Here is a 25368-nt window from a genome sequence, read left to right as displayed (position 1 = left end):
AAGCCAGAAGCCACATTCCAAGCAATTTTTTTTTAATGTTTATTTATTTATTTTGAGAGAGAGAGTGAGCGAGCATAAGCAGGGGAGGGGCAGAAAGGATCCCAAGCAGGCTGATGACCATCAGCACAGAGCCCAACGTGGGGCTTGATCCCATGGCCCTGGGATCATGACCTGAGCTGAAATCAAGAGTCAGACACTTAACCAACTGAGCCACCCATTCGCCCCCAAGCAGTTTTGAATCATGTAGATTGTTAACCAACAATGAAAAAAAGAAAAGGAAAAGTTATACGTGGCTAAGGTGATTGACTGCCTTACAATCATTACCAATCCTCACCATGTTTTTGGAGAATCTCCTGGAGATCTGGCTTAGGCGCAGTATCCATAGTGCTTTCCCCATCAACACTTCCTTCGGTATCCTCTTCTGTAGCAGAAGAGCCTACTGAAAGAACATGAAGTTTGGTTTCCAAATCTTGAGCATCTGGCTTCAAAAAGGCAGCTGGACCATCAATGCCTATGGTCCAAAAGAAAGGAAAAAAGAGGAAAATATTATCCATTATTCAGCTGGTGGTTTTGGTGTATGTGATCGAATTAAGAACCACCAAACCATTTCGCTTCTCCTTCCTTAACATTCACACAGATATTTGTTAATAAAGTAACTCAGGACTGGTGTTCAAGTTATTAACATTGTGACTGTCACTAAATAAAATGTACTTGGTTGTATGCTTTAGAAACTAAAGAACGAGACCATGAAAACAAAGTAGGTCCTCCAAAGTTCAGATCCTGTCCAAGTCAATAGCTCACCATCTCACATGGTCCGTTGAGTCCTATCTATTGGAAGAATGGATGGTCTCTACTACTCCTGGCTTCATGGTTAACTCTGTCATGATGCAACAATCAAGACAATCCCTTCCTCAAATAGGCCATTCTGGACTAATTCATTTGGCAATGAAAGCAACAGTTCTAGGGTGGACACGAACTTCAACGTATCTTCCACTGATTAATCTATGGCTTTTATTTTAACTCAAAGATCCAGAATGTAATTAAAAGATTTATGAAGGTACCTAGTAATGATGCTAATAATTGTCCCTCTGGTCCATCTGAAAATCCTCCTGCCTTCTCCTAGGTTTGTGAAAACTATACCCTAGTGGGAAGAGGTGCTGCCTAAACACACACCATGTAGGATGACATCATTCTGTGGGGTATGAGGTTCCACCAAAGGAGTTTGCTCCTCGCTACCTCTTGGCTTTGATCGACGTAGCCTTGCTTCTGGATTTGGCTGTACCATGAGTGGCTCAAGGCGCTTTTTTCTCTGCTTCTTCTCCAGCAGTGCTCTCTAGGAAAAAATTGTGAGATTATAGCCAGAAGAGTTATGACAGGACCTAGCTGCTTCGAACATTTACAGTTTTTCACTAATCCTCACAAACCTCTTGTGAATTAATTTCTCCTGCTTGAGACATGGCAACACTGAGGCACAGAGAAGGACAATGAGTCACTCATTTTGTTTACTATATATTTACCAAACACCTTTAAAGATCTATTTAAAATGATACAAATGCATTTCTAGCCAAGCTGAGGCGGTGATCCAAGTCTATTTAAAATATTTATAGTAATTATGGGGCACCTGGGTGACAGTTGGTTGAGCATCCGACTTCGGCTCAGGTCATGATCTCACAGTTTGTGGGTTTGAGCCCTGCATCAGGCTCTGTGCTGACCACTTGCTCAGAGCCCGGAGCCTACTTCAGATTCTGTGTCTCCTTCTCTCTCTGCCCCTTACCCGCTCATGCTTTGTCTCACTCTGTTTCTCAAAAATAAATAAATATAAAATATTTATAGTAATTATCATATTATTATCAAAGCACGATCACAAGTTTAAAATACATAAATGTGCATAGGAGAAAAGATAAAGAAACATAGTAATGGTGATTTCTTTGGGTGGTAGATTATGGATTTTTTTTCCTTTTTCTAGTTTTTGTATTTTCTAAATTTTCTAACTTTTATAATTGAAAAAACATAAAACTTCGTATCCTCTAAACTTCAAATTATTTCCATATTTTAATCAACTATGGAGCAGTGGCTTTTCCTTTCTTGCTCATTTTTACATAATTAGAAATAAAACAAATCAGAACCAAGGATAAAGAGGGGGAAGAAAACTTTCAGTCGGGACATTCTAAATAGAAAGCAATCAATTTTATGGATAAAAGTGATAGAGAATATGGTAGCAAGGAAAGTCAGGAAAAAAGCATGAGAAACTCTGAGAAAAAAACCCAACATGATGAAAAGGAAGATACTAGCACATATATTATTTTTAAGCTTTGACAAATAAGAGATTATAATACCTGGAAATTATTATGGATCTGGGATATCTCAGAATAGGAAAGTGCTAAGCCCCAAGCTAAAAAAACTAAACCATGATTTTAAAGCAAAGATATTATAACCTACTTTATTGTTTCTTAGGCAGAAAGCTGTCTATTTACTTTTTTTCACTGATACTGCTTTTAAAAAGTGCCACGAGAAGAAGAGTTACTCCACGGGGTGACAATCAGTAGAAAAGGATGTATGTTTTCCCTCAACTGGGCTGATGAAAGCTTGTAGATAAATTCAGAGGACACAGAAGAAACAGAACTACTCTTTACCCAACCCCGTGAATAAGAAAAAAGACTAGGGAGCGAAGATAATGTGCCAAAATGGACTATTCCATCAAGAATGAATAAAGGTTAGAGCAAGCTGGGAAGGAATAACTGAGGTTTCTCAGATTATTTTGAGACTCATGAATTGATATGAATAGATGGACCTTAATGTAAAAGGAACACTAAATACATAAGAGGCCCTAATGAGCTGCTTCTAGCAACTGAGAAGTCTTACGTAGTGGATCGGAAGTAAGCCGGCTGAAGAGATGGGACACGAAACATAACAGACATGAGAAACTGCCGCATCTATGTGGCCACAGTTATCTAGTCTCATATAGTCTCATATAGTCTCATAACTGGCAACAATTGATGAAGCAAAGATGCAAGCCACAGCCAATCCATTCTGTTAACATATGTAAAGAAAAAATGCTCTACAGGAAAGGGGTATTCTGCTGGTGGTCCAGAAAAGAGCAGCCAAAGACCAAGAATTTGATAGAGGTTATCCAACCTGTCCCAAGACAGAGAAATGTTGAATCTGGTAGCCAAGAGTATCCAATTTCCTGGGAGACCTTAGTCTGTTTGTGGACAGGAAACCATATAAGGGCTTCTTCTTGGCCTTGGTGAAATGTCCCTTGGGACTACTAATTTCATTTCCTCAAATTCCCTTCTTACCAACCAGCATTCTAATTTTCAATTAATTTCTTAGGTATCATGTTCCCAGAGCAGGGAAGCATGAGCAGCAGAGATGAATATACACTGGAAGAGCTGGAGTTCCCATTGTATATTAATAAATTGGTGTCTGGTTTCATACCTGACTGTCGCGAGTTTGACCAGTGTGAGTTTGTGCCAAAGGACCTGGTTATATTAGGTTCACTGACAAAACCCAGTTTTTAGACCTGTAAAGGGCAGACCAGACTCCTGGCCACAGATTCTACCAGTGTATCTGGTGAAGCCTTTCTCTATCAACTTCAACACCAGTCACACTTATTTAGATCAGCAACTTGAGGGAAATACACCAACTGTAGATTGTAGTAGCCACCACTACTACATGATAGCACTGAATATAACCTACTATTGTCCAAATGTTTAAACGAGAAAAAAATCATAAAATATTGGCGGGCAAATTGCTATTTTGGTGAAAAGTGTCTCTTGATTTAGCATTCTAATCATCCTCACACAGTTTGGAGGAGGGAGATAGTAGGTGTTAATTGAGCTTCAATGCAACAATGTCAACTCACATTTGATTTGAGTTCATTTTTCCTTAAAAAGCTGTAAATGAGGCTGCATAAACAAAGGATTCTTTACAATATTAAAAGAAGGATGGGTAGTCAGGAAGAGAGCCACAGGTGACTGATTGATACCCTATATGCAATTAAAATACGTTGCTTTCAGGACCTTCAGTGTCACATAAGCCAAACCTTTAAATTTCCCAATTCCCTTGGAAACTGAACAATAACTCAAAGAATCCATCTTTTCCAGAATGCAGTGGTATGTCCTATTATCACTCCCCGGGAGCAAAATATTGGATGGTAATTCCAAAATAAATGAGGAAATAAAGGAGATTAGATGGAGGGGGGGATTCCATCAAATGGCTTCATGCAATAAAATAATAAAGCTCAGGCAAGCCTCAAATTAGTAAGAGTCTGACTTCACTGATTCTCAATTTTCCAGAAAGACTCCCTAGAAGTGATGGGCTGGTTACAGTATGACACTTCTGGAATAGACTGGCTGCCCACAAGGGGCAACCAGCAATATCAGAATGGTTGCCTGCAATCTAACAGTTTGGCTAAACATAACTAATCTCCCTAGCACACAAAGTGAGATCAAAAGAAGACGAGACTAAAATTTTTTTTTCTTAATTTTTTTTTTAACGTTTATTTATTTTTGAGACAGAGAGAGACAGAGCATGAACGGGGGAGGGGCAGAGAGAGAGGGAGACACAGAATCGGAAGCAGGCTCCAGGCTCTGAGCCATCAGCCCAGAGCCGGACGCGGGGCTCGAACTCACGGACCGCGAGATCGTGACCTGAGTTGAAGTCAGACGCTTAACCGACTGAGCCACCCAGGTGCCCCGAGACTAAAATTTTTAAATCACACTTCTTTCTTTTTTTTTATTTTAAAGAGAGAGAGAGAGAGAGAGAGAGAGAGAGAGAGAGAGAGAAATGAGTGAGTAGGGCTAAGGGAGAGAGTCAAAGAATCCTAAGCAGGCTCCATGCTCAGCACAGAGCCCAATACAGAACTAAATCCCACGACCCTGGGATCATGACCTGAGCCAAAATCAAGAGTCAGATGCTCAACCAACTGATCCACCCAGGCATCCCTAAATCACGCTTCTTGAAATATCAATTCAGTGCACGAATGACCACATCTGTTATAATGATAGGAAAAAACAGATGAGCAACCTGACCAAAAAGGACTATGTTGTACTTCAATCCCTTGTCCACCAGATGGCATAAATGTTCTCCACCTAATGTGCATCCGTGGCTGAGTAACATCCCTGGAGGAATCTAAAAATCTTTACAATCTGTAGCCAGCTAAGGAGTTCACATACCCTGAAAAAAAAAGTGAGTACCCTAGAGAAACAAGTAAAAATAAAAACAAAATATACTCAATGAGAAAGAATACCTTTTCAATAAATGGTACTGGGACAACTGGATATCCACATGCAAAAGAATAAAAGTTGGACTCTCATCTTACACCATATATAAAAATTATCTCAAAGCAAATCATAGGAAGTGTAAGACTCTTAGAAGAAAACATAAGAGCAAATCTTGGTAAATCTTGGGTAAGCAATGGTTTCTTAGATATGACACCAAAAGTGCAAGAGACAGGAGAAAAAATAAATGAAAACTTTATGCTGAAACCAATACCATTAAGTAAAAATTGCAGAAAATATTCACAAATGATACTTCTGATAAGGAACTTAGACCTAGACTATATAAAGAACTCTTATAATTTAACAACAAAAAGACAATAACCCAATTTAAAAATGGGTTTTCTCCATTTCTCCATGTCTCCAAAGAGGACATACAAAGAGCCACTAAGTGCATTTTAATGCTCAACATCAGTAGTCATTAGGAAAATGCAACTCAAGACTACAATGAGATACCACTTCATACCCACTAAAATGGCTGTAATCAAAGACAGAAAATAATAAGTACTGACAAGGATGTGGAGATGCTGGAGGCCCCAGACATGTGTAAAATGGTTCAGTGACTTTTGAAGACAGTCTGGCCATTCCTTAACATGTTAAACAGAGTTACCATATGACCCAGGAACTCCCTCACTCCTATTACCCCAGGTATATCAGACAAGAGAGATGAAAGCATGTCTGTACAGAAACTTAGACACAGGTTCAGAGCAGCATTATTTGTAATAGCCCAAGAGTGAAAATAATGCAAATGTCCATCATCTGATGAATAGATAAATGAAAGGTGGAGTATCACATCCACAACTAGGAATGTTATTCAACAATAAAAAGGACTGCAGCAGTGATACATGTGACAACATGGATGAACATTTTCCTAAGTAAAGGGGCCAGACACAAATGACTACATATTATATGATTCCATTTTATATGAGGTCTAAAAATCATTTGTACACTTTTTTCTCAAAGTTTATTTATTTTTATTTTTATTTTTTTTAATTTTTTTTTTTTTCAACATTTATTTATTTTTGGGACAGAGAGAGGCAGAGCATGAACGGGGGAGGGGCAGAGAGAGAGGGAGACACAGAATCGGAAACAGGCTCCAGGCTCTGAGCCATCAGCCCAGAGCCCGACGCGGGGCTCGAACTCCCGGACCGCGAGATCGTGACCTGGCTGAAGTCGGACGCTTAACCGACTGCGCCACCCAGGCGCCCCAAAGTTTATTTATTTTGAGAGAGAGAGGGTGTGTGTGAGTGGGGGAAGGGCAGAGAGAGCAGGAGAGAAAGAGAACCCAAGCAGCTCCATACCACCAGCACAGAGCTCAACACGGGGCTTGAACCCACAAACCGTGAGCTCATGACCTGAGCCAAGATCAAGAGCCAGATGATCAACTGACTGAGCCACCCAGGCAACCTTCATGTGTACACTTCAACTGGGTGTATATTTACCGTGTGTGAATTAGACCTCAATAAAGCTGTTCAAAAACCTATATAAGACAAAAAACAGCCATGTGTAAATTATCTGTGAATCTAGGATTTTCAAACATTAAATACTAAGATTATACTATCAGGGAAAAAAAGACAGATATGAAAGAAGCAAACCTGCTCAGTACTGCTGAAACATGGATGATGAAAGAATGCGTTAAGAGAAGGAAAATGGTCAGTGTGGAAATAAGGTAGGATAAAACTTAGAGCAAGAGTTACCTTGTGTGTCTCATACTATACAAGGCAGCGAGTGGCCTGGCCAGATACTCACATATCTCATTCTGCTGGCAGGTGTATCCCTTTAGTAGAGATGAATTAATTATACCTTCACACAATGATATTTACTGTAGATATCATTTTACAGACTCCACTTGCTCTGATTTCAAACTTACCAGGCCACTTTAATAATTGCAAACCTCCCACAGATAGGAATGTGATGACCAGCTGATTCTGATATATAGTTCATTAGAAATTAATAAATTAATCCCCTGGTTTAGGCTCATCACTTATGAAATTGGTTAGTATGAACCAATCCTCATGAGACTTATGACCTCTGGCTGCTCTTATCAAACTATCTCTCATCCTACAAAATTCATGACCAATGACTCAACCATGGGAACATTCCCAAAGCAGGACTCCTAAGAGGTTAATCTACTGTATACTTCAGGCAGGAGTGGGGAGAATAAGGTTCCCTAGGCTCTCCCACCTCCACTGATAATCACTGCCACAGTAAACCACTGTCATGGATGGGAGAGCATGGTATACCTCGGGTAGGTTGGCAGGCCCTGGACTATGAGCCATCAAGATCCTACCAGCCTGCGAGGCCCAGACCGAGCAGCAACCTAGCCTTCCTCAATGTACTTCCATCTCAGCTCTAACTTAGTCTAAGATCCTATCTAACATTCTGTTATCCAGTCTGACCCCACTCTACAGATGAAATAGTGGGCCCCAGAGTTTAAGAATCTTACCTAAAATCAGGAGCACCTGGGTGGCTCAGTTGGTTAAGGGTCCGACTTCAGCTCAGGTCATGATCTCACAGTTCGTGAGTTTGAGCTCCGTGTCAAGCTCTGTGTTGACGGCTCAGAGCCTGGAGCCTGCTTCAGATTCTGTGTCTCCCTCTTTCTGCCCCTCCCCTGCTCATGCTCTGTCTCTCTCTTTCTCTCAAAAATGAACAAACACTAAAAAAGTATTAAAAAGAATCTTCTCTAAGATCACATAGCTAATTAATGGCAGACTAAAAACTAGAACCAAAGGCTTCTGATTCCCAGCCCTATGTTTTATTCATTCTGTAGTGCTGCCTTTGTTACAGGCCATTTGAACACTCAGTTTGCATTTGTGGAAATTCCCTTGCCCCCTGCTGAGCAACCTCCTTCTTATGCCCAAGACAGGATTTCAGGCCCCTTACAGTATTCTCGCACACTATTTAACACCATTTGACATCAGGCCTCGACATTTTTTTGAATTTTAAAATACTCCTACAAAATTTTATGCCTTGATATTCATTGACCACCTCTGGAAAGATACATTAGAAGTTAGTGACAGCCTCTGGTAAAGAACTAAGCCATATAGAGAGGGAGAGACTGTTCATGAAATATCTTTTCTGTATTACCGGAATCCATACTTTTAAAATAAAAGAAAATATATCTCTATACAAAATTCAAAAACTGCAAAATTCAAAAACTTCCATCTACTATGTTATTTCATAGATGACCATAGATTTTAGATGCTAGCACAGTATGTACCAGTTAGCCTTATAAAAATAAATCAAACAAAGATCTACAATTTTATGGGCACATCTCCCTAAATAGAGTTTGCTATGCAATGGAATATAGAAACTAAAGGGCCCATCTCAAGTATTTCAATCTCTTTTGTGTGTGGTGGGGAAGTAAGTATAAGTAGAAATATATATATATAATCAGAATTTTCCCCATGATCCCAGTTAGATTAGTTTCCTTCCTAGTTTTAGTTTATGTTTTCCCAGTATTCGAAAGGATTGTTTATTTCACACCCTTTACCCGGCAACTTTACAGATGTGTGCACAACACTAGATGGGTCTCTGTTTAGAGGCAGCCTGCCTCGCAGAGGAAAATGCTGAGACAACCACCTGTAATTGCTGAGAAGGTTTTTGCCATTTTCCTGCTTGGCTGTGCAAAACTAGACTTGCTTAAGATGTCCCTGTGTCTCTTTAAAGGAAGCAGGTTGGAGAGAGGATACAGCTGGTATATTAACCTCAGCAGTGGTTTCAAGGAAGCCTACTTATAAAAGTGCTACAGCCAGGCTCCCTCAGGACAGGTCACTCATGTTGGGGTCCCCAGCCTTCCAAGCCCACCTGCCCTGGGGATCCCTAAGCCCCAAAGTGGATTTCACCGACACATGCCAAGATACAGGTGCCAGGCTGTTGGGGTTCACTTGGCCCTCCCCACGTGGAGGGTGGGCTCTGAACACCAGGCTGCACAAGCACTCCCACAATGGCCCAGGGACAGGCAAGCTCTGTCGTGTGTTCACCTGGGTGCAGGGAGAGCCCAGGGCAGCTGGGGCCCAGAGCGCTAGGCCCAGTAGTACTTGTCCCTGCCAGCCAGCCCTCCAGGGCCCTTGCCAGGGGTGGAGAAGCTGTGGTTGTCCTGTGCCTAGCCAGGTGGCTCCAGATAGGCCTCTGTTGCTATTTAGACCTTGAAGGTGACAGAACTAGATGGGTGGAGCCACAGCCAGGCCACCCTGTCCAAGCACCGTGGCTGCTCCTCTCTGCATACTTCACGATGCAGCATGTGAGGAGGGCTAGGGCCTGAGCAGGATGATGGCACAGCTGATGATGGAGGCCACCACGGCCACCTAGAAGCCAAATGTCTCCTATGGTGGCACAGGCTTGCATACAGGGGGTCTCTGAAGACCACTGGGCAACATTTCCCTTCCAGCTGCACGTGAGGAGACTAGACCCCAACATTTGGTGACTTGAGTGTCAGTGGAATGTGATGACAGTTTCTGCTATCACCATGAAAGACTCAGAAGGTGCCATTCAGGGGTGGCCACACATGAGCACAAGCACCAGTGCCGTTCCTGGGGCCAGCGTGACGTTCCAACCCACAGGGGCCTTGCCCTATGGAGAGTAGGCCTGCACATCCCCACATGCCCCAAAGAGACCTCTTCCCCAGTTTTTAATGAGTCCACCTTTAAAGCAACTTATTACACTAGAAGTCCCATTATTAATTGCAACATTAACATAAATAAGGCAAAACTTTAGAGGTATGTTTAGTCACCTAGAGTCTAGACACTACATGGGAAGACTAGAGCTATAGAATGTCCTAAATTAGAAAACATGCTCAAATGAAAGCAAAATATGTTGGGCATAGGTTCTAAGCTGACTAACAATGATGATCATAGCATATAACAACACACAAGTGTCCATTTATTCCTTCCTTCCTTCAAATATTTAACGAAGGATTATTATGTGCCCAGCCCTATGCTGGGAACTTCTGGTCATCATAAACAGACTTGACTCCTATTCTCATGGAGCTTAGCCTAGTGGAGGAAACAAACATAAATCAAATCACTGAAGAAAGGAATGAATGTGTAACTGAACATTGGGACCAGTGCTGTGAAGAAAACTGTGCTGTAAGCAATCGGGGTTTTAAACAGGCACAGCAGCATGCTCAGATCTGTATTTGAGAATGAGAAAAACATTGTAGTTCAATGAAATTGAATAAAATTCCGTGAAATTGTAGTTCATTCTTGTAGTTCAATGAAAGTACAATGTAGAGACATATTTAAGGCGGCAGGACCAAATTACTATACAGAAGTACAATGTTAACATTCTTCTAATTCTTAGGAAAGGTGCCAAGGAATTTCCAGTGACTATAAATCCAAGGCCAGTTTTATCGCTGTGCTCCTGAAGGCAGTTGGGTCTTGCCAGAGTCCAGGGCCTTGGTTCAGCACTACTTAGTTACAACATCAGAACCTTTCCCTTTCCTGTCTTCTTTCCATGACCCTGCCAAGACTTCAGAGTTCAAGACTCTGCATCAGCAGATGCATCATCATCATGGTCAGTACAGCTGTTCACTTATTTCAAAACAGGAGGGAGACTCCTGATTTGCTCACCTGATTATCTAGTTTCAGCTGTCGAAGCTTCATTGTCTCATCTTCAAAGGCACTATTTAAAAAGGAAAAAAAAAAGCATGTAAAGAGAAAATTCTGTTAAAAACATGTCAATTTTGTATTCTCCATGTATCTACTCCCCTGGGCTATTTTCAGCCAAATGATTCTGCCTTAGGGAAAGTTTCTAGATGTTACCTGACACTGGCTTCAGGAGGACTTGCCATGCTTATTCTATGGAAAACCTCAGGAGACTGAAGTACCCAAAGAGTAAAAAGAAAAAAAAAAAAAAAGATGTAGAACATAGACTCACATGCATGCAGGAATTTTTTTTTTAAACCGTATGTTGGGTACTAACTATAGCCCAGACACAGTGCTAAGTATCTGACATGCATTATTTTATTTATTCCTCAAAACAATCCTACAAATTAGGCACTATTATTCTTCACACTTTGAACATGGAGAAACAGACTTAGAGGGCTATGCATAAGGTTAAACAGCAGAAACAGACTCTAATCCAGGTCTCTTTCCAGAGTCTAAATTCCACCTAAAAATCCAATATATTTTTCTTCTTTTTTGGAGCTAGTTCTAGGAAATGAAGAATTAGACTAGATGGGGATTGTGGCAGGCTGCCCCAAATACGTCAAAGTAGCACACTGATAATTCTGAATTAAAGTTTACTTGAGAAACAGCCAATGCAAGCACATTCTGACCCTCCTTTCTGTCCCCCAGAAGCAGGAAGTCAATTTCCCATGTGAAAGGTACTCTTCCTGTACCAGGAGGTAAAAAAACATTTATCACCAGAGATAGAGAATTCAAGGCCTAGAAGTCAATGTACACAAACTCTGCTTAAGTTCTTCACTAATTAGTAGCCAAGACTAAGGTTCTTTGTCTTGTCATTTCTTCACAAATTTATTGTTTCTTTCTCTAAAAGGTATATAAACTGCCTGCTTTGGTCATTTCTTAGGTTCCATATCTATGAGACCTCCATATGTACAAAATTAATTTTTCTTCCCATTAATCTATTTTGGGTCATTTTAATTGTTAGACCAGCCCAAAGAACCAAGATTAGTAGGGGGAATTTCCCCCCAGCCCCAACAACTGTGTATAGCATCTGACTACAGCCTACTGATTTCCTTAAGATCTAGGCAAGTTGGGCACCTGGGTGGCTCAGCTGGTTGAGTGTCCGACTTTGGCACAGGTCATGATCTCATGGTTCGTAAGTTCAAGCCCCACATCGAGCCCTGCATTGGGCTCCTCCAGGCTCACTGCTATTAGAGCAGAGCCCACTTCGGATCCTCTGTCCACAACCCCCCCCCCCCCGCCCCCCGCCACCCCTTCCCAGCTTGCACTCTTTCTTACTCAAAAATAAAAATAAACATAAAAAGATTTAGGCAAGTCATTTAACTTACTTTGCAAGTTTGCCATTAATAAAATATGATGCCAGTTATGGAAGGAGACTATAAGTACAGTTGAACAGACAAGACTTAACACCACTAGGAGACAGATTTGTTTGATGGAAGAAAACAACAACAAAAATGGAATCCAATGACTGTTTTCAACTGATAAACCAAATGCTTTTGAACTTTTAAAAAAACTCTCTCTGAAGCCATTTCTATTTTTGAAAATTTTCTAACTTAAGATTTTATTTTGTGACTCAGAATTCTTGGAAACAGTAGAGAATAAAACAAGGCAGAAGTGGTTCTCAGTTATTATTATTTATAATAATAGTAATTATTATTTAATTATAATTTTTTCTGGACCTTACTATCAGAATCTATTTGAGAAGATAAATTCCATGGTTACCAAGGGAAGCATGGCTTTTCTGCATTTGAGGTAAAAATACCAAAGCATCTACCCACACCTTAGTGGTTTACCACTACCTTCACACATTTTAGAAGGTTTCATGCATTTTAATAATGCATAACAACTTGGAATTTGTGTACTATCTCCAAGACTCCTCCTGCCTACTAACCTGTAAGCAGATTTTTTTTAATGTTTATTTTTGAGAGAGAAAGAGAGAGAGCACATGCGTGAGCAGGGAAGGGGCAGAGACAGAAGGAGACAGAGGATCTCAAGCAGGCTCTGCGCTGACGCAGGGCTCGAGCCCAACAGTGAGATCACGACCTGAGCTGAAGCCGGACACTTAATCGACTGAGCCACCCAAGCTTACAGCCTGAACCTGTAAGCATATTTCATAACCCCTTAGATTTAGATGACATCCTGGTTCTCTGACAGTTTCCCTCTATTAATTTCCTTCTAAACTATATGCTTAAAAACCTGTTGGGTATTTAAAATAAATCATCTCCTTTATCCCAGTTCAAAAGAGGGAGGGACAAGCAAACAAACAAAAATTTCAGATATGATGTATTCAGGCCTTGACTTTGTAGGTCCCTGACAATTCTCCTAGACATGTTCCTGTTTTCCTTAATATTTTGAATATTCATTCACATATTTTTAAATCCTAGCTTTATGACTACAGTACTAGAATATTATTAGTATTTAGTGGATAGTAGTATAAATTTGAAAAACTCTATAAAGCAACTAAGACAAAAAATTAAGAATATTAGGATATATAGGGAAAAAAGTATGAATACACAGGAACAGGTAACATGGTAAAAAAAAATGCACTGTTACGTGCTGGTATTTTCAACAGCTACTGCTATGAATCCTGCTTCTCCTCTAACTCACTTTGCCTTCAACACTAAACTAGAATTGCAAAACCCCCTGGCATAGAAAATAAATCATCCTATCCCACCCCCAACCCCACCTCTACACACACACACACACACACACACACACACACACACACACACACACAGCTAAAATCTCACTCATGCTAAATTCTCACACACATCTAAAGTCCTCAAACACTTCTGTTAAAGACGCTAAGAGTGAGGAAACCAGGTGTATCTTCAATGCCAATCTTGACACCACGTAATTCCTTTCATCAAGCCTGAGCAAGCTGAACAGGTTTTGTTTTGACCTTAACAAAAGAAGCACTAAAAATATGCTATATAATTATAACATTTAGATACCTCCTATACATCAAGAGCTATGCTTCCTTTGAGCTCTAGTTTTAAATTGTAATTTACCAGAAATAACATATTTTATATACTTACATTAATCTGAACTAGAATTTCTGGTCTAAACTGGAACATGATCTTACTAAATTTGCATTTTTCCTTCAATACTCTCGCCTTCCTTTAAAACAAAGTTGTTTAATGGCAGGCCTAACCAAGCCTGGTTCATAAATCAACATAAAACAAGAAGAATTCCTACAGTGTAAAAGAAATGGAATTACGTACTATATTTCCTCCCATTTTTCTCATGGAAAATTTCCTATTTACTGGATACAAACAGGGAAAACCCTAAATACACATCTTATAAAAACAACATAGATCCAACATTGAAGTGCAGCATAGAATAATACCCACAGAACGCCATTCTCTTGAACTACTCTCCATTATATTTATGTGCATTATACATACACACACACAATGCTCACCACAATAAGTGTAGTCACCATATCTGTCACCTTGAAACATGATTACAATATTATTGACTATATTTCCTGTGCCATACTTTTCATCCTCATGACTTATTTTATAACTGGAAGCTTAATGCCCCTTAATGCCCTTCACCTATTCACCCTATTATTTCTTTAATTGAAAGGATTTTTGAGATAATATATGTGTTACAAGAAGATTGCTGGTAACAAACTCTTTTTGTATGATTTTTTTCTTTCTAGTTTTTTTCTTCATTGGTTGTAAAAATAAAGCATATTCATCTTATAGATTTTGTAAAAATTTATAAAGAAAAAGAAATAGTCTCTTCATAATCCTACCATCATGAGATAATAATCCCTGCTAACAAGAAAATATCTTTACAAATATTTCTAGTAATTTTTATATATTTGAAATAAAATTTATGATTTTTATATCATTTTAACTCAAGATTATATCATAAGCATCTTTTATGTTATATAGGTTTTTGAAATATAATATTAAATGGTTAGTATTCTAAAATATGGACATTCCATAAATTTTTTATTGTGGTAAAAACATGTATCATAAAATGTAATACCTTAACCATTTTTAAGTGGACAGTTCAGCAGTGTTAAGTATATTTACATGGCTGTTTGCATACAATTTTTTATAGCAGCATTATTCACAAGGGCCCAAAAGTAGAAACATCTCAAGGGTCCATCAACTAATAAATAGGTAAACAAAATCTGATTTATCTATACAATGGGATTTATTCCGCCATAAGTAGAAGAGCTTGAAAGCATTGTGCTACATGAAAGAAGCCAATCAACAAAAGACCACATATTATATAATGCTGTTTTTATGAAATGTCCAGAATAGGCAAATGCATAGAGGCAGAAAGTACGTAAGTGATTGCTTAGGGCCTTGTGGGGATCAAAGTTGAGGGATGATAGCTAAAGGGCATGGGATGAAAATGTCCTAAAATTCACTGTGGTGATGATTGCACATTTCTATGAATATACCAATAAGCACTGAAGTGTGTATAATTTAAATGGCTGTATCGTATGGTATATGAATTATATTTCATTCAATAAAGCTGTTATTATTAAAAAATTCATGAGTCTATACTAATTCTAAATAAATGGCACAACAAAGATCTTTACAGAATAACCAACTAATAAATATAGAATGAATAATGGAAGTAGAATGTCACCATTTTATAACCACCATATTAATAATTGACTCTTGCAAGAAACATTGATGGATCCTACAACCATTGAGTAAAATAAGATATTCAACACAATCTCAAGTATCTCCCCACAGATTATATTAGTTACAAAGAGGGAAAGGTAACCTTACAATGAGAAAATCTAGCAGATATCACCTTAACCAAATGAACAGATTCAGCAATGATGGGACAGACTGACATAAGGTATTTCCTGATGTGATGTATCGAGAAGAAAACAATATCACGTATGCAATATTCCTGCCAACAATGTTTGTCCTAAATCTATTCAAGAGGAAACAAACCAAATGGAGGGAAATTCTGCAAGACAACTCTCAGAATTCTTGAGAAAAACATCCTTATTAAGAGAGACCAAAAAAAATTTTTTTCTAGATTAAAGTGTAGAGACTTAAGAGATTTCTGGCAAGAAAATATAACATATAATCTTTGAATATTAATCATAACATACACACAGTAAAGACTATTATGGGTGCACTAAGGATATTTGACTCTGAACTGTGCTTTAAATAAGAGTATTAGCGTATTAATGTGATAATAGTATTGTGGCCATGTAGGCATGGGAATAAGGTGGAAATAATAATGGAACAGGGTAGTATGGATGGGGGGAGCCACATTTCTCTGAGTATCCATGAGTCCATAATGATATGAATCAATGAATGAATGAATAAATAAATGAAGAAGGTACACCTCTTCCTTACAGAAAAAAAATCCAATTAAAAAAGATAAAAGGGAGGCACCTGGGTGGCTCAGTGGGTTAAGCATCCGACTTCAGCTCAGGTCATGATCTCCTGGTTTGTGAGTTCGAGCCCTGCGTCAGGCTCTGTGCTGACAGCTCAGAGCCTGGAGCCTGCTTCGGATTCTGTGTCTCCTCTCTCTGCCCCTCCCATGCTCATGCTCTGTCTCTCTCTGTCTCTCAGTAATAAATAGATGTTAAAAAATTTTCTAATAAAAAAAAGATAAAAGGAATGATGGAAATAGAAAGTCACCAAAGGCAAACACAGTAATAACCATTGCAGACAAGAACCATAAATGGACACTAAAATTAGTAGGTGTAAGTATGATGGGAACTAGATATTTGCATAGTCTCAAAGTATCTGTCCACAGGATAATTACTGATTGCAAAGGGAAAAAGAGTAACTTTATAATGGAGAAACCTGGAAGACATCACGTTAACTAAATGATTAAGATTAACATCACCAGTAAGAAGACACAGCAACATCACGCTCCTCCTGATATGATGTGCTGAGAAAGGTACAGCATCATTTTTTTGTGGCACTCTTGCCAGAAGTGCACAGCCTTAATTTAATCATGAGGAAACAACAGAGGAGCCCAAACTGAGAAACACACTACAAAATAAAAGGCCAGTACTCTTCGAAACTGTCAAGATCAGAAGGGATGAAGGAGAATGGGAGGTACGAGCTTCCAATTGTGATGAAGAAGTCACAAAGATAAAAGGTACAGCATAGGGCATGTAGTCAATGATACTAGAATAGCCTTGTATGCCAACATATGGTAGGTACACTTATGGTGAGCATGGCATAAAGTATAGACTTGCTGAATCACTATGTTGAACACCTGAAACTAATGTAACACTGTATGTCAACTATACTTTGATTTTTAAAAAAGGAAAGGCAAAGGGGCACCTGGGTGGCTCAGTCAGTTGAGTGTTTGACTCTTGATTTCAGCTCAGGTCATGATCTTGCAGTTCATGGGATGAAGTCCCATGTCGGGGCTCCACTGTCAGTGCAGATCCTGCTTGAGATTCTCTCTCCCTCTTTCTCTGCCCCACCTCCACTCGCTTGCTTACCATCTCTTTCTCAAAATAAATAAACACTAAAAAAAAAAAAAAAAAGAAAGACAAAGAAAGACTGAGATACTAAGCAAGTTGGAGAACACTAAAGAGATATGATGACTAAGTAGACTACAGGATCCTGGATTTGGATCCCAAATTATTAAGAGACATTAGTGGGAAAACTGGTAAAACTCCAAGAAGACCTGTGGATTAGCTAATGGTACTGAATCAGTATTAATGTCCTGGTTTTGATAATTTACTATGATTATGTAAGATATTAACATTAGGGGAAGCTCAGCCAGGGAATTCTCTTACGTTTTTACAACTGTTTTTTAAGTCTCATTTAAAAGATTTTTAAAAGTGAGATATTAAGAGATAATGTTAATAAGTAATGACTCTAGGTAAAAGTCATAGGTTATCGGTTTATTTTCCTTGCTTGATTTCAGTATATTAAAATTTTTTCAAAATAAGAAACTTGAGGGGAAAAAACAAAAAACCAGACATTTTCCTAAATGTGTACACTTAAAAATCCACATGCCCCGGGGCACGTGGTGGCTCAGCCAGTTGAGTGTCTGACTCTTGATTTCAGCTCAGGTTAGGATCTCATCATGGTTTGTGAGTTTGAGCCCCACATTGAGCCCCGCATTGGCCTCCATGCTGACAGTGAGGAGCTTGCTTGGGATTCTCTCTCCCTCTGTCTCTGCCTCTCCTCCTCCCTAAAAATAATTAAAAAAAAAAAAAAAATCCACATGCCCCTTAGTCGAGGGTCTAATTTACATGCATAGTATTTCTAAGGAATGGAGATGGTATGAACAATAAAGAAATTTGCCCAAGATCAAATATCTGAGACACTCAAGAGCCCACCTGAAAATGTTATTCACTGAATTGCTAGTCTAGAGCTGTACCCAACAGACCATGTTGCCAAATAGTTTGAAGCATTTAATAATGTATCAATGACATGCTAGATTCTATGATTACACTTTTAGCATTCCTGTCAAGTTCTCTACGCATACAAAAAAAAAAAAAGGATAATTTTTTCTAACACAAAATCCATTGCTGCAATACAGTCAGGGAGTGCTTCTTGCCGTCTCCTACACGGTGCCAGATAATAAGGATGCTGTAATCAGCACTTCGCTGCAATTTGGCCAGGGATGCAGGTGGCTAAACAGCTCCTTCTGTGGTGCCGGAGGGAGTAAACACCATTCTTGCCAGGAACACAGCAGGCTAAGACTTGCAAAAATGAAGGCTATGAACAGTCCACGGCTCTTCTAATAGTAACTTGAGTGAGTACTTCCTTTACTGATTGCAATATTGCTTCATAACATCACAAATGATCATTTTTAGTCTCAGGAATTAGTTAAGAAACAAGGAAAGGCTTACCCTGCTTTATTACATAAATTCAATAAATGCCAATGGGGATTGATAAAGGAGACAACTTCGAAGGCAATTTATTCATTTTAGTTAGAGGAATTCATAATTGTAAATTGTTAGTAATTAGCTGCCTGTGTGAAGTTACAATAAAGCAATTTATGAAAATCTGGTTCAACTCAATCAGAAATAAATGTACTATGTGTGACAACGAACTATTAGATGATATTACAGGAAAAATGAAGAAAAAAAGGTTTACCTGAAGACAAATAACTACATAAAGCAATGTAATTTTTTAATTCTTAAATCTAGTCCATTATTCATACTTAATAAAAGATCTGACTCCTACTTCTGGGAGAAAAACTGTACATTTTTATTATGCCTTTCACTTAAATACACATACTAAAAATCAATAAAATCAACAAATTAGTCTTCATCAAAAAGAAACTTTTACGGGCGCCTGGGTGGCTCAGTCGGTTAAGCATTTGACTTCGGTTCAGGTCATGATCTCATGGTTTGTGAGTTCGAGCCCCGCACTGGGTGCTGTGCTGACAGCTCAGAGCCTGGAGCCTGCTTCGGATTCTGTGCCTCCCTCTCTCTCTGCTCCTCCCCCACTTGTGCTCTGTCTCTCTCTCTAAAAATAAATAAAATGTAAAAAAAATATATTTTTTAAAAGGAAACTTTTAGAGAGAGTACATCAAACTAAAAAGTTTCTGCACAGAAAGGAAACTATAAACCAAATCAACAGGTAACCTACCAAATGGGAGAAAATATTTGCAAATCATATATCTGATAAGGCGTTAAAACCCAAAATATATAAAGAACTCATACAAATCAATAGCAACCTCCCCCCAACAATCCAATTTGAAAATAGGCAGAGGATCTGAACAGACACTTTTCCAAAGACAGACAGATGACCAACAGATACATAAAAAGGTGCTCAATATCACTAACCATCAGGGAAATGCAAATCAAAACCACAATGAGATATCACCTCACATCTGTCAGAATGGCTATTATCAAAAAAAACTAGTGTCGTTGAGGATGTGGAGAAAAGGGAACCTGTACACTGTTAGTGAAAGTGTAAATTGGTACAGCCACTATGGAAGACAGTATGAAGGTTCCTCAAAAAAATTAAAAATAGAGCTTCCATATGATCCAGTAAGTCTATTTCTAGCATTTATCTGAAGAAAACGAAAATCCTAACTTGAAAAGATATCTGCACCCCCATGTTCACTGCAGCATTATTTACAACAGCCGAGACATGGAAGTAACATAAGTGTCCATCAATGGATGAATGAATAAAGATGTAATATGGAATATTATCCAACCATAATAAGAATGAAATCTTGCCACTTGCAACAACATAGATGAACCTTGAGGGCATTATGCTAAGTGAAGTAAATCAGAGAAAAGACAAATATTGTATCTCACTTATCTGTGGAACCAAGCTTACAGATTGGTGGTCACCAGAAGCGGGTGGGGGCTAGGCAAAATGGGTGAAGGAGGTCAAAAGGTTATAAAATAAACCAGTTACAAAATAAGTGATGGAGATTTAGGGTATAGTTAATAATAAAGTATTGAATATTTGAAAGTTGCCAAGGGAGATCGTTAAAGCTTTCATCACAAGAAAAAAATTTTATAACTATAGTTATGAACATTAACTAGACTCACTGTGGTGTTCATTTCACAATATATACAAATATTGAATCATTATGTTGTACACCTGAAACTAATATAATGTTATATGTCAATTATACCTCAATAAAAAATATGTTCTCTTCATCTGTGGCTTTTGTTGTACAAAAAGATATTGTTATGAAAATTAAAGGACAAGGCTCAGATGAGGAGAAAATTTTTGCAAAATACATATCCAACAAAGGATTTATATTTAAAATCAAAGGTAGTCTTACCAGTTTACTCAGAAGACAACCCAATTAAAAATTGGACAAATGTTTCAACATTCATTTCATAAAATAAGATCTACAAATGGTCAATAAGTATTTGGAAAGATGATCAATATGAATAATCATTAGGAAAATGCATATTAAAACCACAATGAGATTGGGGCGCCTGGGTGGTTCAGTTGGTTAAGTCCCCAACTCTTCGTTTCTGCTTGGGTCATGATCTTGTGATCTCACGGTTCATGAGCTGGAGGCCCACAATGGGCTTTGCACTGACAGCATGGAGCCTGCTTGGGATTCTCTCTCTCCCTCTCTCTTTCTGTTCCTCTGCTGCTCACTCTCACTGTCTCTCTCTCAGAAATAAACTTAAAAAAAAAAAAAAAAACCCAAAATGAGATATCAATACATAACCACTGGAAAAGCTAAAAATTAAAAGACAGACCATACCACGCGTTGGTGAAGACGTAGAGCACCTTGAAGCCACATTGCTGGTCAACCAGTATTTGTGTGCAAAATGTGCAACCACTTCCAGGTAATTTTTTAAAACAGCAAACGCCAAACTGGGTGGCTCAGTCGGTTAAGTATTCGACTTCGGCTCAGGTCTTGATATCCTGGCTCGTGAGTTCAAGTCCCATATCAGGCTCTATGCTATCAGCACAGAATCTGCTTCGGATCCTCTGTCCCCTCTCTCTCTGTCCCTCCCCTGCTTGCACTCTCTCTTTCTCTCTCAAAAATAAATAAACATTAAAAACAAAAGTCAAATTATACCAACTATTAATCCAACCACTCCACTCTGAAATCTACCTAAGAAATGAAAGCATATGTCCACAAAAAATATCTACATATTCATGTTCATAGCAGCTTTATTTGCAATAGCCAAAAAGTGTAAACAACCCAAATGTCCCTCATCAGATGAAAAGATACACAAATTTAATGTGGGATGCCGTTTGGAAATAAATAGGAAAAAGCTATTGACACACAAACAAAATGGATGAGTATCAACATCATTCTGCTAAGTACAAAAAAGAAAATATACTATAAGATGACATTTACATAAAATTCTAAAAGATACTAAATCAGTAGTGACAAAAAGGAGTGGGTTTCTGAGAGTGAGAAGAATTGGATTATAATAGGGCAAAAGGAAACTTTTGGGGTTCATTATCTTGACTGTAGTGATGGTTTCACAGGTGTATACATATGTCAAAACTCATGAACACATACAGTTTAAATGTGGGGTTTGACGTATATCAATTATACCTCAATAAAGCTATTTTTTAAATCCACCTACAAAGGGAATTAAACAAGTAAATAATTCACAATCCAGTTCCAACTACAGTATGAGTATCAATAGAGTGTTAAATCAATGCAAACCATATATTTTAAGCTTTTGCAAACTATCATGATGAAAAATCTCCAACATATTAAATATATCTCCAATATATTAAATGTGTTCCCATGCACATACTTCAGACATTTTATAAATATTTGGACATAAAGATCTAAGGTCAGGCTTGCCACAAAAATTCACACAATAAATAAGCATGTAAATTGGAGGCGCGCCTGGCTGGCTCAGTTGGAAAAGCAGGCAATTCTTGATTTCAGGGTCAGGAATCGGAGCCCCACGTTGGGTGTAGAGATTACTTAAATAAATAAACTTAAAAAAAATTTTTTAAAAGCATGTAAGTTGGAGAATGAAACATACCATGTGAATTAGCTTTCAGCCATTCTGTTATTCTTCTCCCAAGAGGGCCCAAGGGCCACATAGCTCCTCTTTACTTAGGTGAGGTAACAATTTGAGAAGCAAATTTTCATCATCTTCTCCAACCTTACTCATAAAAACACACTTTCTCTTCCTATCACAGAGGAAGATGTTCTTCTCCCTAAAGTGAACTCTGATACTGGTGAATTGATTCTGTCCCGTTTCCCCAGAATTAACAATGCATATTGCTCCTGTATCCTCCGTCTTTCAATCTCTAGTAGTGGCTTTCCTCAGCTCACAATCTTTCTTTAAAAAGATACCTTCCTAGACCTTATCTATCTATAAAGCTATGAATCTATCTCCACTTCCCATCATCATTAAATAACTTCAGGATTATCAACACTCACTGTCACTTTTTTAACTATAATTCACTTCTCAACTCGCTGCAGCCTGGCTCTATTCTCTCATTTTCCTGAAACTCTTTCTCTGATTGCCAAAAATAACACTTTGTTTTCACCCTTCATTCCTCCTTGATTTGCCTAAAGTATTTGACAAAAATAACCACAGGCTCCTTACTGAAACACGTTCCTCCCTTGTTTTCTTGAAAACTCCTTGGTTCCTCCCTTACCTAGCTGCTGCTTAGTCTCCTTTCATTAAATTCAGTCAGCAAATATTAAGCATGTCCTACATATCAGGCACTGAGAGGTAGGCACTAAGGATACAGGAATGAACAAGGAATTCACCTCAGCCTTCACAATACTTTCACACCCGTATTTTTCGTCCTCTTCCACTGACCATTATTGTAGTCAGGATTACATGCTGATCTACACCAATCTATTCTCCATTGTTGGATACTTATGTTGTTTTAAATTTAATAACAATAAGTGTTACAGGTATGTATCCAGGAGAAATTAGCAGATACATCCTCAAAACGACCTATACATGAATGTTCATAAAGCCAAAAACTAGAATCATATATCTATGAACAGGAGAACAAATAAGCAAATTGTAGCATATTCATTTAATGGAACACTACTCAGCAATAAAAAGAACAAACTGGTAATATACACAACAACATCGTTAAATCTCAAAAACATTATGGCTGATTGAAAACAGCCCTGCACAAAAGAGTATACACTGCATGATTTCACTTATATTAAGTTCAAGAACCAGCAAAAGCATATATGGTGATAGAAGTCAGAGCAGTGGTTACCATTGTGAGGTGACAGGTAGAGTATAACCAGAAAGAGGGCAAAGGAAACTTTCTGGGTGACAGAAATGTTCTATATCTACATAGGTAAAATAGTCATTGAGCTGTACACTTAAAATGTGTATTTTACTGTATATAGATTATACTTCAATAATAAATAAATAAATAAATAAATAAATAAAATGTACAGTTTATATCTGCATTTCAAAATTTCTTTCTCCTTTTTTAAGTAGGCTTCATGCCCAAAACAGAGCCCAAGGCAGGGCTTGAACTCACAACCTTGAGATCAAGACCTGAGCTGAGACCAAGAGTCGGATGCTCAACCGACTGAGCCACCCAGGCACCCCTCAAGGTTTCTTCTTCTTTTTTTTTCTTCCTCAAGGTTTTTTCTTGACACAGATTCCCAGAAATAGGCTTACTAAGTTACAGGGTGGATCTAAATCCTTTGTGGAATGAGAAGACTGGTCAAAAGCTATGACTAGTTTTATTGCCAAATAGCTTCCCAAACAAACTACATCAATTCACATTCCACCAGCAGTGCACTGCAGATCACACATAAAGTGAAAATTATCTTTCTTGGTAGTCCACATTTAGATAACCTGTTTACAGGTATAAAAAAAAAATACCTTGACCATATGTATCCTAACACCATAGATATTTTAACTTTACCTTTAAAAATAGTTTTAAATTTACTTAGCCATCTGGTTCTTATTAAGTCTACTATAACTTCACAATTCTCCTTAAAATAAAAGTAAAAAAAAACCTGTCTATAATTTTAACCAATGCCCAACCAATGCCAAGTATAACAAAAGCCTATCAACAACAGAAATACAATAATAATAATCACATGTCACTGGGGTAAAGGGTAAGACAGAGGTTCTACTATTTGCTAGGGAGAGTGCTAAGGGGCTTTATACATATAAACCTTATTTACTATTCATCTGAACCATGAAGGTTGATATTATTTTATAGGTGAAAAAACGGTGGCCCAGGAGATTAAGTTACTCACTAAGCCAAGCTTAAGGTCATATAAATTAGAAAAAACAAAGCAAATTTTAATGCAAATATGTCAGACACCAAATTCCCTGTTCTTTCCATCACCCTGCTTTTCAAAAACAGGAACACATCAATAAAGTAAAAAAAAAAATTGATGTATAAAAAGCATTTGACAAAATTCAAGATCCTTTCAAGATAAAAACACTCAACAGAATAAAAATAGAAGGAAACTACCTCCATATACTAAAAGCCATACATGAAAATCTACAGCAAACAATACACAATGGTGAAAGCATTTCCTCTAAGATCTGGGACAAGGCAAGGATGCCCCTTTCATCACTTTTATTCAACATGGTACTGAAAGTTCTAACCAAAGCAATTAGGCAAGAAAAAGAAATAAAAGGCATCCAAACTGTAATGAAATAAGTAAAATTACTTCTGTTTGCAGATGATATGATCTTAAACACCGAGTATTCTAAAGACCTCACACAAAAGAGACCCTGTTAGACCTAATAAGTGAACTCAGCAAAGTAGCAGGATACAAAGTCAACACACACAAATCAATTACATTTCTATACACAAACAATAAGCAACCTAAAAGGAAATTATAAAAATAATTCCATTTACAACAGCATCAAAAAGAATAAAATATTTAGGAATTAACTTAACCAAAGAGGTGAAGGATTTGTACAAATAAAACTACAAAACATTGCTGAAAGAAATTAAAGGAGACATAAATAAATGGAAATGCATCCCATGTTCATTGGTTGGAAGACAGTATAGTTCAAATGTCAATATTACCCAAAGTAATCCCTGTCAAAA

The 25368-nt window shown here is 38.1% G+C and overlaps 1 protein-coding gene across 6 annotated transcripts in view; it reads right to left on the bottom strand.

Annotated features, from left to right (window-relative positions):
- TULP3 (TUB like protein 3) overlaps positions 1–25368 on the bottom strand; it is a 65521-nt gene that overhangs the window by 20837 nt on the left and 19316 nt on the right. For 3 of the 6 annotated variants that reach the window (XM_045466861.1, XM_045466856.1, XM_045466857.1), the window contains 3 exons: positions 10850–10901; positions 1174–1333; positions 335–511 (listed from right to left, as the gene is read on the bottom strand). In XM_045466861.1, the coding sequence (XP_045322817.1) occupies positions 335–511; positions 1174–1333; positions 10850–10901 (389 nt within the window). The remainder of the gene's footprint in view (positions 1–334; positions 512–1173; positions 1334–10849; positions 10902–25368) is intronic. The other 3 variants (XM_045466859.1, XM_045466858.1, XM_045466860.1) reach the window with 3 other exon arrangements.

This window comes from Leopardus geoffroyi, chromosome B4, assembly GCF_018350155.1.
Source record: "Leopardus geoffroyi isolate Oge1 chromosome B4, O.geoffroyi_Oge1_pat1.0, whole genome shotgun sequence".
Lineage (NCBI taxonomy): Eukaryota > Metazoa > Chordata > Mammalia > Carnivora > Felidae > Leopardus > Leopardus geoffroyi.
Note: the sequence above shows the minus strand (reverse complement) of the source record. Positions and strands in the feature narration are given on the sequence as shown.